The 20,369-nt window shown below is 48.3% G+C and overlaps 1 protein-coding gene across 4 annotated transcripts in view; it reads right to left on the reverse strand.

Moving 5' to 3' along the window:
- VAC14 (VAC14 component of PIKFYVE complex) overlaps positions 1 to 20,369 on the reverse strand; it is a 119,134-nt gene that overhangs the window by 12,455 nt on the left and 86,310 nt on the right. For all 4 annotated transcript variants that reach the window (XM_083164492.1, XM_083164491.1, XM_083164490.1 and 1 more), the window contains 3 exons: positions 6,118 to 6,292; positions 4,846 to 4,964; positions 4,486 to 4,565 (listed from right to left, as the gene is read on the reverse strand). In XM_083164492.1, the coding sequence (XP_083020618.1) occupies positions 4,486 to 4,565; positions 4,846 to 4,964; positions 6,118 to 6,292 (374 nt within the window). The remainder of the gene's footprint in view (positions 1 to 4,485; positions 4,566 to 4,845; positions 4,965 to 6,117; positions 6,293 to 20,369) is intronic.

The raw sequence follows: 20,369 nt of genomic DNA on the forward strand, positions 1-20,369 counted from the left end.
AGAACCATACTAGAAGAACATAACGCTAGCTCCAGCCCTGCCAAGTTAACATACAATATGAGCAGTAAAGAAGCTAATTTTTTGGATGTAAAAATCAAAATTGAGAATAATCAAATCATAACATCTATATTTGTAAAAGAGACAGATCTCAATACCCTGTTGAGACAGGAAAGCTGTCATCCCAGGGCCTTGCGACATGGTCTCCCACATTCTCAAATGCTCAGGGTGAGAAGAATCACCAGTAATGAGGAGCAGGCAAAGGAGGATCTGGACTTGATGCAGTCAAAATTTGAAGAAAGAGGATACAGCAGAGAGGAGTTACTTGCAATAAAAAAGAAAGTAACCAACCCAGAGCAGACCTGTTAAAGCCAAAGATTAAAAATAGCTCACTAGAAGAGAGAATACCATGGGTGACACAATATGCAGCCGACAGTGAAAATACCACTAAACAAGTCAAATCACTGTGGCCCATTGTGTCGACAGATGCTGATCTAAAAAGCTTAAAAAACGAAAGAATTATGCCAGCCTATAGGAGAGGGCGTAATTTGGCTGACATGTTGGTTAAAACTGACATCACTAAATTGACCAAGACAGTGGCCCCCACACATTTTATGTTGCGCCCAAAGGGTTGCCATAGATGTGTGGGGTGCACCACTTGTAGCTCCATGATGACGGGTGACTCTGTCATCCGCACACAGGGCGTAAAATCCCCATAAAACACTTGGTAACATGTTCGACCAAATACGTGGTTTACATTCTGTCTTGCCCATGTGGATTATACTACGTGGGCAAGACAGAATGCCAATTTAAAGAGCGCATGGCGAACCATCGCTCTTCCATCAGGCAGGCCCTAAACACAGGAACCAGCGATCAACCAGTGGCTAGGCATTGCATACAAAAAAGCATAGCATTGCCAGCATGAGGTCCAAGATCATAGACCATATACCCCAAAATATTAGAGGGGGCAACAGGGGTAGATTACTGTTGCAGGCAGAAGCCAGATGAATACACATCCTGGACACTTTGGCTCCGAGGGGCTTGAATGAGCAACATGGGATGCAAAACTTTATATGAATGATTTCTGTAATATATAGGGATGGCATAGAAGACTAATTTAGCATTGCCCATATAAATATCCGTTAATAGCTTAACTGACAGAAAATAAAAGATAAAAGATGATGGATTGTAACTAATGCATAATAATAATAATAACATTGTAATATTTTAACACAGAAAAATAGTAATTGCACTATAATAATAAGAATTAAACATTGAGAAACTGTGTAACACAAGAATGCATTAGAGCTTGTCCAGCGTCTATTCACATATAATGTATTGTAACAAGTTGCAATGTATCGTATTTTTAAAATTTTTACTTGTATGTTCACGTTTTTATGGCTCCTAGGAGCCTCCTAAAATGGCTAGCTAATAGCCTCTTAAAAGTTGCACTTTTTAATATGTATTTTTTCAATATGCATTTTTGTGATTTTTAGATAGCACAGTTGCCTAGGCAACCGGACACAGTGATGCCCAGAGTGAGGCTTGGATCCCGGAAGTCCTGACCAGCGGGGAACAGCGGCGCATAACGGGAATGGTTGTGGACGCTGAGAGGCGGACACCCCGATGACGTCACGGCCGGGGCGACGAGGGGAAGGACGCCGGGAGACGGAGCCCGCATGGGTAATCACAGGTGAAACGGGCGCCAGGTAATGTAAAGGTGTTGGGGGCGGGTTCTTAGAAGTGTGTTTAAATTGTATCACTGTGTGTGTTGATATTGATCCCTGAGGACGGGCAGACGCCCGAAACATGTCGGGCCAATAAAGGAGTTTGTTTTCATCACGAAATCCGAGAGTGCCGCCTAATATATACCCCCGTGTGTGTGTATATATATATATATATATATACATATACATACATATACATACATACATACATACATACACATATATATACACAGATGTGTCCACATACATCTTGGCTTTTTTTCTCAATTTGTCACAACATGTAGAACACGGCTTAGCTGTTTTTCCAAATGTAGCAAATAGATAGAGTCTAAAAATGCCAAAACAGCCATGGAGTTGATGAAAAAGAGGTTTCTGGAGAGGGGATATGACACCATAGAAGTGGAAGAAGCATACACCAAAGTCCTGAAGCTTAAACGTGATGATCTCCTGAAGGCTAAGGAGACCACAACACAAGAGAAAAGTGACAGAATGAATTTCGTGAGCACCTATACGGTGGCCTCCAAGCAGATTCGAAAGAAAATTAATGAACATTGGCACATAGTGTCGAGTGATCCGGTCCTTTCGAAAGAGATCACAGGACCACCCAGATTTGCCTACCGAAGAGGCCCTAACCTCAGGGATCTACTGGTCAAGACTAAGTCTAACCCCAGCGTGGGTTCTAGACATAACTGGCTCAAATTAAGAAAAGGTACTTTCAAGTGTGGTGGATGTGTCAACTGCCAGTTCCTACTGACTGGCAGTAAATTCACAAATCCATCTAATGGCGAAGAGTTCAACATAAAGTTCCACCTGGATTGCAACAGCAAGTTTGTCGTCTATGCCCTTCAGTGCCCCTGTAAAATGCTATATGTGGGTAAGACATCCCGCATGTTAAAGGAGAGACTTAACCAACATCGGTCGTCCATCAAGAAAAGTACTGACCCCAACATTGCCCAAAGTGACCTTAAGAATCTCCCTGTCGCAAGACATTTTTTGGAACGCTGCCACAAGGTTGTGGATTTAAAGTGCACCATCCTTGACCACATACCACCACTTAGATATGGTGGCAACAGAGAGAGACTACTTCTCCAAAGAGAGCTCTCTTGGATATTTAAATTGAAGTGCCAAGCCCCGCTGGGCTTGAATGAAGACTTCAAGATGGGCTGCTTTCTGTGACTGTGGACTTTCCATTAACAGAACTGTTCTATTGCATCATATATATATCTGCACCTCCATGCACCGCCGTGTGCTAATGATGTGGCTTATTGTATATGTTTATCTGCTGCACCGCCGAGTGCTATTTATCTCTGTTGGCATGATTGAGATCATGCATAAATATATTATTGTATATTGACATCTGTTCATATCGCTACCTAGCGCCTTCTATGCAGGTTGTACAAGCATCCATATAGTTGACTATAAGTGTATGTTGACACCTCCAAGTGTTGTAGTCATTGCAGAATTAAATATCCTATGTAACGGTTTTCCGACACCGCCGAGTGTTATAGCTTTTATTTACATGGTCGACATACCATGAGTGTTGACACAGTATGACTCATATGAGTGATCAGGAGACTTTAAGGCTCAGAGTGCCCTGGAGCTACATGCATATATTATTCGATTGAGTGAACACGAAGATACTATTAGGCTGAGAGTATATAGCCGGCATGCATCCATGTTGACGGCTCATCTATGCAAAACATGTTGCTCATATGCCCTTGTTATGTCTCCAAATACGAGATGCCTCAGAGTCTACAAATACCATGTATTATTATGGTGGTCGACATGCTAAACTGTCTATACACCCACGCAATGTTTATTTCTGTACACACTGTCAATGTTTAATGGACAACCAATCCTGCGCGCTCCCCAGGACCAGACCTAGGTGGTCCTGTACAGCGGTGTTATAGCCCAACACCACAGTTGACACCCACTGTCCCCACCAGCCCCGTCACCACCTCTCTTGGCGTGTCAAACGGCATTGTCTGTACGCACACAGACAGCTGCCGTCCGCCACACACTGGCAGATATGGGACTCCTGGAGCTAGCCTAGTGCTTACACTCTGGGAAATCCCAATGAGGCTGCCTGAGCCGCGCCCCCCACTACAGCTGTCACTCACTGTAATTGAAGTCAGCTGCAAATCAGTGGAGGCCTGGTTGGCCCAATTTACATATGCATTTTGGCGCAATTTTCAGCTATTTAAGCAGGCTCTTTTACTGTGTGCCTCACCTCTGATGAAAACCTTTTATTTCGGTTGAAACAGCTGTCAGGTGTACAGCTGTCGTTTTGTGCAATCATGTTTGTACAATAAATCAACTTTTCTTCACCATCCACCCGTGTGCCGGTTCCTATCCTTCTACAACCAAGGGGGGTAAGTGCTTTTTATATATACACATGCATACATACACACACAGTATGTATTATATGCAACTCGCATGTATACAGCATGTACCGTATGCAGCCCGCATGTAGCCTACTCAAAGTGTCTAAGCACCTTGCAACAACATATTTCTCCCATATCACCGGGCATCTGTGTGGTACAAGTGTGTATGCGAGTGATGGCGTGTACTCGGGATGTACAGGTGTGTATGCGAGTTATGGCGTGTACAGGTGTGTATGTGAATGATGGCGTGTACTCGGGCTGTACAGGTGTGTATGCGAGTGATGCCACAGGTGTGTATGTGAGTGAGTGTGGCGTGTACTAACTCCCAGGACACGTATAAGCAGGGTGGGAGGTATCTGATCTTCTGTGGGACTCACATGTAAAAATGGGACACTCGATCAGCTGCACCAACTTATCCACTTCTGTCAGGAAATCCACTGTCACCTCCAGGTCACCGCTGGCAACGGACGCTAAGGAGCAACAAGTGAGCAGCGCAGCTAGGTCACGCCAGGCGTCACACTGAGGAAGGATACCACTAGACAGAGCGGCCAGGTTACACCAGGCGTCACACTGAGGAAGGATACAACTAGAGAGTGTGACCAGGTTACATCAGGCGTCACACTGAGGAAGGATACCATTGTACAGCGCGGCCAGGTTACACCAGGCGTCACACTGAGGAAGGATACAACTAGACAGCGCGGCCAGGTTACACCAGGCATTACAGTGAGGAAGGATACAACTTCTGGATGAGGTGGTAGGCATGCTTGTAGTTCTGTGTCAGGAAACAGAGAGACACTGTAGCCACAGGACTGTGACACCATGAGCGATACAGACAGCAGAACAGGTTACAGCTCTCCTGGAAGAGAACACAACCATTACTCCTGGGATCCCCTGAATGCAGCACCCAACAACTGCACCGCTCAGGATGGTCAGTAATGCGCGATCAGGCAGGCGCTCAGGACAGCGGGTTTGGTGTGCACAGGCTGGAGCTCAGGGACAGCGGGCGTGGCGTGCACAGGCGGGCCCTCCGGACAGCGGGCGTGGCGTGCACAGGCGGGCCCTCCGGACAGCGGGCGTGGCGTGCACAGGCGGGCCCTCCGGACAGCGGGCGTGGCGTGCACAGGCGGGAGCTCAGGGCAGCGGGCGTGGCGTGCACAGGCGGGAGCTCAGGGCAGCGGGCGTGGCGTGCACAGGCGGGAGCTCAGGGCAGCGGGCGCGGCGTGCACAGGCGGGCCCTCGGGGCAGCAGGCGCGGCGTGCACAGGCGGGCCCTCGGGGCAGCGGGCGCGGCGTGCACAGGCGGGCCCTCGGGGCAGCGGGCGCGGCGTGCACAGGCGGGCCCTCGGGCGTGGCGTGCACAGGCGGGCCCTCGGGGCAGCGGGCGTGGCGTGCACAGGCGGGCCCTCGGGGCAGCGGGCGTGGCGTGCCCAGGCGGGCCCTCGGGGCAGCGGGCGTGGCGTGCACAGGCGGGCCCTCGGGACAGCGGGCGTGGCGTGCACAGGCGGGCCCTCGGGACAGCGGGCGTGGCGTGCACAGGCGGGCCCTCGGGACAGCGGGCGTGGCGTGCACAGGCGGGCCCTCGGGACAGCGGGCGTGGCGTGCACAGGCGGGCCCTCGGGCGTGGCGTGCACAGGCGGGCCCTCGGGACAGCGGGCGTGGCGTGCACAGGCGGGCCCTCGGGACAGCGGGCGTGGCGTGCACAGGCGGGCCCTCAGGACAGCGGGCGTGGCGTGCACAGACGGGCCCTCAGGACAGCGGGCGTGGCGTGCACAGGCGGGCCCTCAGGACAGCGGGCGTGCACAGGTGGAAGCTCAGGACAGCGGACGTGGCCAGGTGGGCACAAACGGGTGATCAGGACAGTGGACATGGCATGGTCAGGTGGGCACTCAAGACAGCAGGTCTGGTGTGCACACAAGCGGGTGATCAGTATAGCAGGTATAGCGAGCACAAGTGGGAGCCCAGGACAGCGGGTGATACATTGATGAGGACGGAGCATTGGCACATACGTACGGGGGTCTGCAGGTCCTTCAACTGGCTGCGGAGCTGGAAAAGCTCAGATGAGGTCAGTAAGATGCTGTTTAGGTTCTGAACCATGGTGGAGGCAAACTTCAGATTTTCCTCCCGCAGCAAGATGTCCGCCATGGAGTGGAAAATATTTTCAGCATTCAGGAGTAGACAGAGCTGCCTGAGAGAGAGGAAGGAACATAGGGATAACGAGAGTTATAGTAGACCTACCTTTGGTTTACTCTCTTTCTTCGAGATTCATGGTACCCACTGGCTGACATCGGGTTGTATGCGGATCCAGAGGACCATAGCACCAATCAGCAAATCTTTGAGACATCCCAGGATGCACGGCTCCTCTCCCCTATAACCCTGCCTCCATGCTCAGCTCCTACGGTTTGTTAACCAGCCGATAGCATAAAGCGGAGAAGGAAGAAGACAGGTGATGATAATACTAGCACACTTAGAGTGAGGGAAGTAGTGACCAAGGTCATTGAAATCACATCTTGTATGTCAGAAGGAATACCTCAGGCCTATAAGGGTGGGTGCCCTGCGGGTCCCATGAACTTTGAAGAAAGAGTTAACTGAAGGTAAGTCTACCATAACTCTTTGTTTTCTTCTTCGGGTTTAATGGCCCCCACAGGGTGACATCTGGGGATGTACAATAGCAGTACTCAAGGGAGGGTACCAGCCTGAGGTGTCAGAAGGACCCGATGACCAAAGGAAGCATCCTGGTAGGCGAACGTGTCCAATGCATAGAACTTTGTGAATGTATGAACAGATGACCACGTTGCAGCCTTGCACAAATGCGCAGTGGACGCCCCCCGGCGTGCCGCCCATGAGGGACCTACTGACCTGGTAGACTATGCATGAATAGACGGTGGTAATGGGAAATCAGCTTGCTGGTAAGCCTGCTGAGTGACCAATCGTATCCCGTGAGCAACAGTTTGTTTGTTCATTGGCCAGCCCCTTTTGTAGAAAACAAATAATGCCTCTAGAAGCAGTACGGTAACGTATGTAGTTAGAGCCCTAACTACATCCAAACGACGCTCAGCCGGAGACAGATCCTCTGAGTTGAAGTCAGGGACAATAAAATTCCTGGTTCATATGGAACCTGGAAACCACTTTAGGAAGTTGTGTAGATCTGGTTCTCAGAACCGCCCTGTCCGAGTGGGATGCGGTCATTTGGTCTACTGCATTATGGTCGACAGTCATTAGGTCGAATCCATTAGGTCGACATGCTAAAAGGTCGACATGACTCTAGGTCGACATGGGAAAAGGTCGACATGATTCTAGTTCGAAAGGTCATTAGTTCGACAGGTCATTAGTTCGACAAGGTCATTAGTTCGACAAGGTCATTAGTTCGACATTGTCTATGTCGACATTCACAAGGTCGACATGGAGTTTTTCACTGTTTTTTGAGCCAACATGTGCCGACAGGCGGTATTTCATGCCCTACCATCCACTAGGGCGTGGTGGGAGAATAAAATAGTGTGCCGAGCGTAGCGAGGCACCGTGCCCGACGCATAGCGAGCGCAGCGAGGGGATGCAGTGCACTTTAAACTGTGTCCATGTCGACTGTGTTGACATTCAGGTAAAAAAACAGTGAAAAACCCCATGTCGACCTTGTGAATGTCGACATAGACAATGTCGAACTAATGACCTTGTCGAACTAATGACCTGTCGAACTAATGACCTTTCGACCTAGAATCATGTCGACCTTTTCCCATGTCGACCTAGAATCATGTCGACCTAATGGATTCGACCTAATGACTTTCGACCATAATGCAATAGACCAAATGATCCCAACCCGTCCGAGTGACAGGTAAGAAAAGGGGGGTGACATGAGAGCAGTCAAGTCCGATATACGGCTAGCAGATGCAATTGCCAACAGGAAAACAGTCTTAGCTGTGAGCCACTTGAAGTCCAGTGTGTGCAGTGGTTGGAAAGGAGGTTATCCTAAAGCCTGTAACACTAAGGACAGATCCCACGGTGTCGTTAGTGGCACATATGGAGGTTGGATACATATCACTCCTTGGAGGAAAGTACGTATGTCTGAAATAAATGCAATCTTCCGTTGGAACCAGATGGAAAGGGCTGAGATATGTGCTTTCAATTAAGCTAGTCTCAGACCTAAGTCTAAACCTCTCTGTAGAAAAGCAAACAGTCTTGATGTTATGATCATTTACGTGTCATAGCCCAGAGCCACACACTAGGAGAAATATGTATGCCATACTCTCTAGTATATTCTGGCAGAGGCGGGTTTACCAGCTCTGAGCATTGTCTGGATTACTTTTTTGGAGAATCCTTTCTTTTTGAGCGGGACCACATGCCTTTGCAAGGATCGGGATTCTACAACAGCTCCCCAGCCTTGTAGGCTGGCGTCGGTGGTTAAGATAATCTAATTGGTGAACCAATATGGTAGTCCTTGGTTCAGATGTGATAGTTGAAGCCACCAATGGAGGGATAACCGAACCTATGGAGTCAGAGTCATGAATGTGGTTCTGATTCGATGATGCGGTCTATCTTATTTTAGGAGGATGTGACGCAGTAAAGAGCGTGAATGAAACTGTGCATATTTGACCATGTCAAACATCGCTACCATAAGGCCCAGGATCTGCATTGTCAGGTGAATCAAGACTGAGACACTGAAGGAATTGGCGTATACTCTGTTGCAGAGTCTGACATTTGTCTGGTGTTAGAAATAGCCTCTGTGATTGGAAGTCCAGCAGTGCTCCCAGGTGCAGCATCTGTTGTGATGGTGATAGAGAGGATTTCTCACAACTGAGAAGCCTTCCATGCTGCTGAAAAACAGCTATTGTTGTCTGCAGGTGTGCGGACAGAACCCCCGGTGATTTGGACACTAGGAGGAGGTCGTCTAAGTAAGGGGATACTCTAATGCCCTGTTGTCATAGACAGGCTGCCATGACTTTTGTAACAATCCTGGGCGCCGTCACCAGGCCAAATGGGAGTGCCTGGAATTGAAAATGACGGGATAGGATGGCGAAGCGGAGGAACTGCTGGTGTGAAGGTAGAATAGGGATATGCAATAAGCCTCCCGTATATCTAGAGACACCATAGAGTCCCCCACCACCATTGCCAACATCATTTCCACAAGGTTTCAATGCAGAATTTCGGCACTTTGACAAACTTGTTGAGTGCCTTTAGGTTTAGAATTAGCATGTAAGTCCCATTTGGTTTCAGAACTAGAAACAGGGTCAAATAAAATCTGATCCCTTTTTGATGTTGTGGGACCGGTACAAATCACATGGGATTATAGCAGGGAGTGTAGTATTTCCTTAGCTTTTCCGCTTTGTGCGGGTTGGATGAGGCCTGTGCAAATAGGGAGTGTCTTTTGAATGATACCGAGTATCCCCGAGACACGACTTCTCTCACCCAAGCGACCGCTGTGGTGGTGAGCCACTGCTGTGTGAAGTGTAGAAGTCAGCCTCCCACTTTGGGGTCCACCTGAGGGAGGCCAGCCCTGTCATGATGTAGATTTGTCAGGCTTCTCCCACTTTGGGGTCCACCTGAGGGAGGCCCGCCCCGTCATGCTGAACGTTTGTCGTGTTTAGCTGGGGGCTGTCTAGTGGTCCAGGCCTGTTTGGGCTTAGACTTGGCCAGCTTAGATGAACTGGAGGTGCGAGGGAAGCTTTGGCCTCTGGCCTTGCCTTGGGGATGAAAGGAGCAACCTTAGGTCAATGCGAGAGAGCTGATGGGGGACACGCGGTCTTGGCAGCTGTCAGAGAAGATACAATTTTGTTAAGCTCCTCCCCAAACAATATGTCGCCTTTTAAAGGGTAACATTTCTAGGGTCTTTCTAGACTCTAATTCAGCCTTCCAGGGTGGTAATCACAAGATATGATGTACCAGTACAGAATTGGCAGAGGACTTTGTGGCCAATACACCAGCATCAGACAGAGCCTCCATAATATACAATGCTGCCTGTCTGATAAGAGACACATAGTCTGGCATCCTCTGATGCATCAGATGCCAACTCATCCTCCAGCACTTGCAGCCATGGCAGAATAGCTTTTGCAGCCCAGGATGCAGCCACAGTGAGTCTTTGTATCGCCCCTGTGAGCGCAAAGATGGACTTAAGGCATTGTTCCATGCACTGGTCTGTAAGGGGGACCCTGTAGTAACAGTGAGTACCGACTGTTTAACCAGTCGGGTTACATGGGAACCGAGTAGGAGGGGGGGGGGGGGTGTTTGTCCCCCATAACTTACACTCCTCAGGTGGGAGAGGATACCTGGACAGCAGCCTCTTAGATATAGAGGACTTTTCCCTAGAGCTTCCCATTGATCCATTTTGATTTCCATCAGAATGTAGAAACTGGGATTTTATGACTTTTTGTTTTATTAAACACGTCCGTTTGTTTTGCTGCTGGTGCCGGCTCGTCTATATTTGATAGGAGCACAAGCTGTATTATGAGATTTATGTTCTTATCAGTTCACTCTTTCTTAGAGATCCATAGGAGACACAGGGCTGATGCTGGGTATAGGTGTGATGGACCTGGCAGGCACCAATGGGTTAAAAAACTTCTGCCTTCGGGAAGCCAGGCTCCTCCCCCTTCTATACCCCACCCCAAGTTTTAGTAAACAAGCCCAGGGCAGGAGCAGAGAGAGAAGGAAGAGACTGTATAACATACAAGGCCACAAACAACAGGCCTAACATACCAGTAATAACGTATAAACACATAACAGCAGGTGCATCAGGGAGGTAACATCATAAATCTAATTTTCTATTTCGAGCCATAAGAGACACAGGGCTACACTGGGACGTCTTAAAGCAACATCTCAAGGGTGGGGACGCGCCTAAGGACACTCCACCTGAAATCCGAGTGCCCGGACGCAAAGGTATCAAACGCATAGAAGCGCAGGAAAGTAGGAGGGGACGATCAGTAGATTACAGTATTCCCCCACGGACAGCCCAAGAGGTACTCACCGACCTCGTGGAGTGAGCCCAAACCCCCTCAGGGGCTGGAAGACCAGTGATCAAACAGGCCTGGCAGATAGCCGATCTGAGCCAACTGGCCACAGTCTGCTTAGATGACAGCTAACCCCGCTTGTGGGCACCATACAGGACAAAGAGGGCATTCGACTTGCAAAAAGACTTTGTCCATCTCACATGCAGGCGAAGGGCATGGACTATATCTAAGGAATCCTCTTCCGTTGACTGTCCAGAGTGCCGAATAGCGGGGACCACAATCTATTGGTGGAATCTGGATACCAACCTTAAGTAATGAGAGGAGCAGCCTATCCAGATGGAAAAAAAAATAAGGCGAGCAACACTATAGGGCCAAAAAGTCTGACACTTGTCTTGCAGACGCAATTGCCAGCAGGAAGGCTGTCTTCCAGGTGAGCCACGGAAGGTCGACTGATCGCAAAGGCTCAAATAGGGGAGGCTGCAGAGCCCGAAGGACCAAAGAGATCCCACAGAGCCATAGGAGGGACACGGAGACTGGATGTGTACCACCCCCTACAAAAAGGTTCGGACATCCAGAAAAAAAGTCAGTTTACTCTGGAATAGAATTCTTCCAATTCTGTTTGGAGGCTGGGTTACGTTTCTCCTCTTTGAACTGGAGAAAGGACAAAATCCTAGACAATCGAAAAGTCCTGGGCTTAAGACCCCTAGCCGTACAACAGGAAAAGAAAGCTCTCCAAATGCGGTGGTAGGTCCTCACCGAGGAAGGTCGGTGCGCTCAAAGCATCATCCGGATTACTCTGGAGGAAAATCCTTTTGCCCGCAAGAGGGACGTTTCAATAGCCAACCTGTAAAATGTAGATATGACAGATCTGGATGCAAGAACGGACTCTGACTGATGAGATCCAGTCACAGAGGAAGATGGAAGGAAGGATCCATCGACATGCCCATCAGATCCGCGTACCAGGCCCGTCTGGGCGAATCCGGCTCCACCAGAATCAGGGTTCCCCTTTCTGCTTTGAATTTGCGGAGAAGCCTGGGAAGGAAAGATATTGCATTAAATACGTACATCTGCTGAAACTGCCAAGAAGCTGACAGAGCATCCGTGAGACAAGCTTCTGGATCTCTTGTGGACTTTGCGATTGTGGTGGGACACCATCAAGTCCCCTTCCGGAACCCCCCATCTGTCTAACAACAGGGTGAACATGTCTGGATGAAGTGACCATTCCCCAGCGTGGAGGGCTGAGAAAGTCCGCCTCCCAGTTTAGAACCCCGAGGATGAATATCCCCATGATGCATTTCTCCGCCCACTGAAAGATGCACCTGGCCTCCCCCATGGCTCCCCGACTGCGAGAGCCCCCCTGGTGATTGAAATACATTACCGCCATAGCATTGTCTAACTGGACTTGAACGGGGCGACCATGAAGTAACGGAAGGGCCAAACAAAGAACTCTGTAGACAGCCCTCAGCTCCAGTTGGTTGATCGATAGATGGCTCTCCGCCTCCGACCATTACTTCTGGAACGACCTCTGACAGGAGACCGCCCCCCATCTGCGCAGACTGGCGGTCGTCATTAGAAGGACCCAATCTCGGATCCAAAACGGACGACACACCTGTAAGTTCTGGGAGAGAAGCCACCATGTTTGGGACAGGTGAACCTCCTGAGAGAGAACAATCCGCTGCGCCCTGATGTGGCAGTGTGAACCATCCCATTTGCCTAGAAGGTCCTGTTGAAGTGGACAGGAGTGGAATTGGGCATAGTCCACCATCTCAAAGGTGGAAACCATCGAGCCCAGGACCCGCATGCAGGTATGAATGGAAACAGCCTTGCGTTTGAGAAAATCCTGGACTGGAGTGTCTGGAACCTGTCTACTGGCAGGAAAACCCTTTGAAACCTTGAATCCAAGAATCCTATTTCACAGCTAAGTGCGAGCCAGATTGAAATACTGGCACCAATTTAAAAGCAGAAAATCTTAAGAGAATATCCCCAATGTAATTTTATTTTTATTATATTGTTTATAATTACGTTGATTTCAGGCCTATATTTTAATTATATCATTGTTTTTAACTAAATGAATTCAAATCTGTAGTCTGCTAATTAAATAAATTGTATATTTTACTTAAGTGTCATATGTGCTCTCTTTAAAAATTGGTATATTTTGTGTATTTTATAATTAACAGTGAGTGACACAGAGGTCCTCTTTGAGAGCAGCAATTGACACCAATTTCTGTGCATGAATTTTTTAGTACTGTGCGCCCGATTTTTGTGTTTGTGTTGGTGGGGTGTGTGTCTAAATATATCACACACACACAGAGATGCTCATAAAAATGTCTTTGTTTCTTGAATCCAAGAGAGCCCCGTTGGGATGGAATGAGGGTAGATTTGGACCATCTGATAATCCAGCCATGCCGCTGGAGAAGGGTCACTGTTCGCTGGATGTGATCCAGGAGTTCCTCCGGAGACTGAGCCAACAGAAGGAGGCCTCCTAAGTAAAGGAGGATTCTGATCCCTTGCAGTCGGAGAGTTTCGGTCATGATCTTCATAAATATACGGGGTGCAGTCGACAGACTAAAGGGCAGTGCACAAAATTAAAAATGCCCGGCCAGCAGAGCAAAGTGGAGGAACCGCTGATGATCTGGACGAATGGGCACATGAAGGTAGGCATGCTGGATATCCAGAGATGCCAAGAAGTCTCCTGGTTCCAAGGCCAGGATGATGGAACATAGGGACTCCATGCGAAACTTCGGAACCCTGAGTAACCCATTGAGGGACTTGAGGTTGAGTACCAGTCGATAGGCCCTGCTGGGTTTCTGAACCAGGAAGAGACTGTTGTAAAAACCCAGTCCCCATTGCGCTGGTGGAACCGGCACAACCACCCTGGATTGAAAGAGGGGTCGAATCCAGATCCCTCTGCAAATTGAGAGGGGGGTGATGTCGAAACGTGAGAACATAGCCTTGCGTGACGACATCGTGGGCCCAACTGACTGCTGTTTAGTCCAGCAATGCAGTGGAAAATCTCAGTAGACGACCTCCCATGTGAAGGTCCGCCCAGTCAGGCAGCAGGCTGGTCTGATTACTTGGGCTCCAGACGACGGGTAGACTAGGACTGTCTCCGGCGTTGCTTAGGCGGTCAGGAAGGCTGAAATCAGGCAAAGGACTGTCCACATGCTTTACCTGTGGGGCGAAAGGAACGAAAGGAAGCAGCATGGGGTCGAGGCCCTGCAGTAGAAGGCAGAAAGGCTGCATCCAAGGCAACTTCTCCCAAGAAAGAGGCGGCCTGTTGGGAGTGCCGTTAGACAAACACCTGACCAGAGAGTCCACCCACTAAGCCAGCAGAGCTTTAGCTATCCATGCCGAGGACAAAGCAGGTCTAGCGACCGTGCCTGCGTGCGCATAAATAATGTTCAGAAAGATAATTTTCTGTCCGGTTCCTTTAAAGGAAGCGGTATTGGGGATGGGCAAAGTAGAGACCCTCACTAAGCAAGCTATGTGTGCATTTACTGGGGGAGGATTTTCCTATTTAACATGATCCTCCGGGGGAAGAGGACAATGGGTGGGAAATTGCCAAGAAATCTGAAATTCACGATTAGGGGTAGCCCAAGGCCTCCTCCAACATCTCTGATTTAGGGAAAAGCGAGGATACCTTCTTATGTTTAAAGACAGTGCCCTTAGGTACTGGGACTTCGTCCTCTCCCATGTCCAAATCTTCCCTAACAGCTCTAACCAGAGCTTCCACATCTACCCTAGGTGGGGAATACTGAGAATCTGCAGGGAGTGCAACCTCAGCGGCTTCAGGTCCCAATTCCTCCTGATCGGAGTCTGTCTCAGTGTTGGTGTCCTCCAAGAGCTGAGAAGGGTCGTCCCTCAGTTATGTTGAATGTTTAGATGGCTTTTTGCTTAGAATCTGTTGCAGGTCCAGAACATTAGTAGATGAGGCGGCCGATACCTCCTGCTGACTGGTATGACAGCATGCGCATAGGTCGCCATATACCTCATCATGAGGGGACAGACCCACGGCACACGAGGTGCAAGTGCGCAGCAAATGAGCTCCCGTCTCCTTAAGTGCTTTACCCCTGGACATATTAGTGTGAAGTAAATAAATGACTCAACACCCTGTACCCTATGGTTTTGTGAGAAATAGGCTGAGCAATGCGCTGCAATCGCAGGGAGGGATTGAAGCAGCAGCTAACAGCCACACAGCAGCCCTAACACGCAGCAGAACATACAATGCAAGAAAAAGCAAGGATTATACTCACGATAATACCTTTTCTTCGGAATACTTCATGGCAGCCATTACATTGGGTTCATCCCTCTCTCTCAATTAGACAGGTAGTTTTTTCCCCTAGGACCAGACTCCTCCTCTTCCATATGCTATATAGCTGAGCACCTCCCCTCTGACCATAGTCTTTTGAATGTCTCCGCCCAGATCCTAGGGAAAAAACAGAAACAGGGAGGGCTAAAAAATATATAGGCTGCCATGAAGTATTCCGAAGAAAAGGTATTATCGTGAGTATAATCCTTGCTTTCTCCTTCATACTTCATGGCAGCCATTACATTGGGATGTACCAAAGCAGTAGGGAGGGCCATACAATACCTCAAGCCAAGGCTTGCCTCAGGACTTCACCCCCAAACCGCACTTCTGCCACATCCAGGGCGTAATGTTTAGAAAATGTGTGAAGAGACGACCACGTGGCTGCCTGACATATTTCTCTGGCTGATACATTCGCCTCTCTTGCCCATGATACCGACATTGCCCTTGTGGAGTGTGCTTTAATACCTTCCGGGACTGGACGTCCTACTTTTCTGTAGCAAAAAGAAATAACATCTTTAAGCCATCTTGAAATCGTCTGTTTCGCCGGCACGAATCCTTTCTTCGCCCCTTGCGGAATCACAAACAGATTCTCTGACTGTCTGAAACCTGCAGACCTGTCCAAATAAATTTTAATGGCTCTGACCACGTCCAACGTGTGTAACTTTTCTTCTCTTTTATCTGACGGATTGGGATAGAAACAAGGTAATATAATTTCTTGATTTAAGTGAAAAGAAGATACCACTTTTGGCAAAAAGGAATGCTTAGTCTTTAAGACTACTTTGTCTTGAAAAATCTTCAAGTATTGATCCTGTATACATAAAGCTTGGAGCTCTCCGACTCTTCTGGCTGAGGTGATCGCCACCAGGAAGGCCACTTTCCAAGTCAAAAACTTGAGGTTTGCTCTATCTAATGGCTCAAAAGGAGCTAACATGAGTCTATTCAAGACCAGATTAAGATCCCATTGTGGAATCATAGAACGAATCCTCGGACGAATCCTCTTGATAGCCTGAAAAAAACTTTTTATCAGACTGTGATCAGCGAGTTTTCGGTCCAACAAGACACTTAATGCTGATATATGTACCTTCAGCGTAGACCCTGCTAGCCCTTTGTTGAAACCATCACATAGGAATTGCAGCACCTGTGATATAATCGCCTTTGGAAATTTACACTTTCCTTTGGACCAATTAGCAAATACTCTCCACACTCTGTAGTAAATTTTGGACGACACCTTTTTTCTAGCCTGAAGAAGTATCTCAATCACTTCTGGCGATAAATGTTTTCTTCTCAACTGCTGCCTTTCAATTTCCACGCCGTCAACGACAGTTTCTGAGGATCCTGACATGTGACTGGTCCCTGGGACAGCAGATCCACTGAGACTGGCAGGAACAGGGGCTCTGCTACTGCCATACTCTCCAGCATCGGAAACCAAGCCCTCCTGGGCCAGAATGGCAGGACTATTATCACTTGACACCCCTCTGTCCTGATTTTCCACAGTACCCTGTGAATGAGGGAAAAAGGTGGGAACACATAAGCTAGAGCATGGTTCCACTTCTGCGACAGGGCATCGATCCCGCACGACCCCTGCACCTGGTACCTTGAGAAGAATCAAGGGACTTTTTTGTTGACTGATGATGCCATGAGATCTATTTCTGGCATGCCGAAGTGCTCTACTATTAGCTGGAAGACCGACTGCTTTAGTTCCCATTCGCCTGGAACTAATGTACTGCGACTCAAGAAGTCTGCAATTTGGTTTTCCTCTCCTGGAATGTGAAACGCTGAGATGGACTGCAGGTTTACTTCGGCCCAGGACATTATGTTCTCTACTTCGTCTAGCAACACCCGACTTCTTGTACCCCCTTGGCGGTTGATATAAGAGACCGTTGTGATGTTGTCTGAGAACACTCGGAGATGGGCATCTTTGATATCATCTGCAAAGAATTTTATCGCCAGCCATACTGCCCTTAATTCCCTGTGGTTTGATGACCATTCCCTTTCTAGCCTTGACCACTTTCCTTGGCACGACTTGCCCAACCCGTGTGCTCCCCAACCGGAGGCGCTGGCATCTGTAGTTATTACTACGAACGTTGGACTCTCCAGTGCCCCTCTTCTTTCTCTGAGATTTTCAAAACTCCACCATGCCAGAGACTCTCTTACTGCGCTTGGAATTCTTATTCTCTGATCCAATGACATGTGGTTTTTGGAAAATCTCAGAAGGAACCACTGTAGTGGCCTCATCCTCCATCTCGCCCAAGGAGTTACCTCTACTGCTGAGGCCATCATCCCCAGTAGACTCATTGCAGTTCTCAGAGATATGTGGGGATCGTTGCGAATAAGTGTAATTAACTGGTGGATTTTTTTGCACCTTCTTTCTGAAAGGGATATTTGGAAGGCCACTGTGTCCACTAGGATACCTAGAAACTGGATGCTTTGAGAAGGAGTGAGTCGGCTTTTTTCCCAATTGATCATGCACCCGTGATCTTGGAGAAACTTGACAGTGTAATCTCGGGCGGTAACACTCTCCTCCTCGGAACGTGCTGCTATAAGAATGTCGTCTAGATACGCCCATAACATAATCTTCTGTCTTCTTAGTTTTTCTACTAAAACCACCAGCACCTTCGTGAAGACTCGAGGGGATGAAGTCAGACCGAACGGCAGGCATGTAAACTGAATGCTTTTCTCCTACGGCGAACCTTAGATATTTTCTGTCGCCTGGAAATATCGGCATGTGAAAATACGCATCTTTTAGATCGATTGCCACTAGATAATCTTCCTTTCTGATCCCCATCAGAATTGACTTGGCAGTTTCCATGTGAAACTTCTTCTTTTTTAGGCGATCGTTTAGATTCCTCAAGTCGAGGATAGTTCTGAATCCGCCTGACACCTTGCTTATCACAAACATACGGGAGTAATATCCCAGTCCCTTTTCTATTTCTGGGACTTCTTCTACCGCATTTGTGTCGATAAGTGCTTGCAAACTTAACTTTAAAACCTCTTTTTCCGATTCTAGCAGAGGCATTCTGGAACTCAAAAACTTTGCCAATCTTGGCCTTGAAAGGAACTCCAAATGATAACCTTGAGACACTATTTCTAGTACCCACTTGTCTAAAAAGCTTTGCTCCCACATATGAGCAAACTCCAGAAGCCTTCATGCTACTGGAACTTGTTCCATAGGGCATCTGGCGTCACTGTTTTTGACTTGCGCCAGAGCTTTCGCCTCTTTTCTTGATGTACTGGCGAAAAAATGCACGCGTTGTACCAGAAGTGTACCTGTCGCGAAACGGCCTACCCGGCCTGTATGATCTGGCTTGCCTATATGATTGCCTGCTGGAGTAGGACTGAAACCTGCCCCTCTTATCTTGAGACAACCTCACAGATTTTCCACCCGACATTCTCTGAATCATGAGATCGAGTTTACTTCCAAATAGAAAGGCACCTTCATATGGAAGTGTTGCAAGTTTATTCTTGGAATGCGAATCTGCCGCCCAAGATTTCAGAATCAGAATCTTTGTCATAAAATGGCCACATGCAGTGAACATTAAACGAAAATTAAAAAAAGTGCCCTTCTGGCCACAACTCCTGAGGTCAGTGACTTGGCAGAGAAATCCAAAACATCTAATGACGCCTCACAGACGTAATCTACCGCCATCTGAATTTGCGCCAGACTCTTGCTCATCTGATCATGAGATGCTCTGTCCTGCAAGTCATCCTGCAATGCTGCACACCAAATTCTTAGAGCTCTGGAAAGGAAAGCGATGGCTACACCTGACTTCATTGACACCGAAGCTGCTAAGTGTAATCGCTTTAATGCACCTTCCATTTTTTTCTCCAAGGGGTCCCTTAAGGACGCCCCGTCCTCTAATGGTATGGTCGTACGAGTGGTGACTTCAGATACGGCTGCATCTATCTTAGGGATGCTACTCCATTTCAAAAACTCCTCATCCTCAATAGGGAACATTTTATCGATCCTCTTAAAGGAACCCACTCGTTTGTCTACGGCACTCCATTCTTTAATCAATATGTCCTTAACAACTTTATGGACCGGGAAGCACCTGCCCTTCCTTGATCTGTCCTCAAACAGTGTGTCCAGCTCCGTTCTCACTGGTTGCTTGTAATTCAGGGTTTTATAGAGGTTTTTTAGCACCACCTCTACCAAACCTGAATCAAACAGCCGCTCCTCTTCAATGACTTCCCCTGACTCAGCCGAGGAAACACCTGAGGCATTATCATCAGACCCCAGTATAACTGATCCACCATCATCATCCAGATCCAAACTGGTCTGTGACCTAGATCTCTTGCTAGAAAACTCCTTCTTTGACACAAAATTTTTCTCCATCCATTCTCTAAGCTCGGATATTTGGTTAGACACAGAAGCAGCTTCTTTTTTCTGCAGACAACTTCTACACAACACATCTTCCCCAGTAAATGACTTGTCGCATTCAGGGCATATCTTATCCAATCTTTTCTTAGCAGATTTCTTTTTAGCAATCACAGGCACACTAAAATGACAAAAGAATAAACTAACTTTTCCTAACCTCAGCAGAAAAATAAAGAACCAGTCCTCACAGAGGACTCACCTGGGCAGCGGTATGTTTGGCTTGGGAGAGGCATCTTCCATGGTGCAAAGCGCCAGTACACCGTACACTCCTTGCTGATTTCTGCACACACAGCCAGCAGCAGTGCCTGTTACACCGGTCAGGCGCTATAAATACCGGCACTTCCGGTATCTGGAACGCACGCGGCCTGCTGTGGAACGCAGACCGCGTGCCGGAAATGCGCGTCACCTCCCTCCGACACTCACTGCCCGGCGCAGGTATAAACATACGCCGGGAACAGTGAACACGCCAGACATGCTGCCGCCGCCTCTCCCCCTGCTCAGGACAACACTATACACGCGCCCAGCCACCGCTACTCGGGCATACAACCATGGTGAGTCCAATACACAAACACATCCGGCTGTGTAACGCCATTTATCTGAGGGTTTTACCGGCACCACAAACCCTAGTATAGAGCAGTAGGATACA

This window comes from Crinia signifera, chromosome 11, assembly GCF_055691185.1.
Source record: "Crinia signifera chromosome 11, ASM5569118v1, whole genome shotgun sequence".
Classification (NCBI taxonomy): Eukaryota; Metazoa; Chordata; class Amphibia; order Anura; family Myobatrachidae; genus Crinia; species Crinia signifera.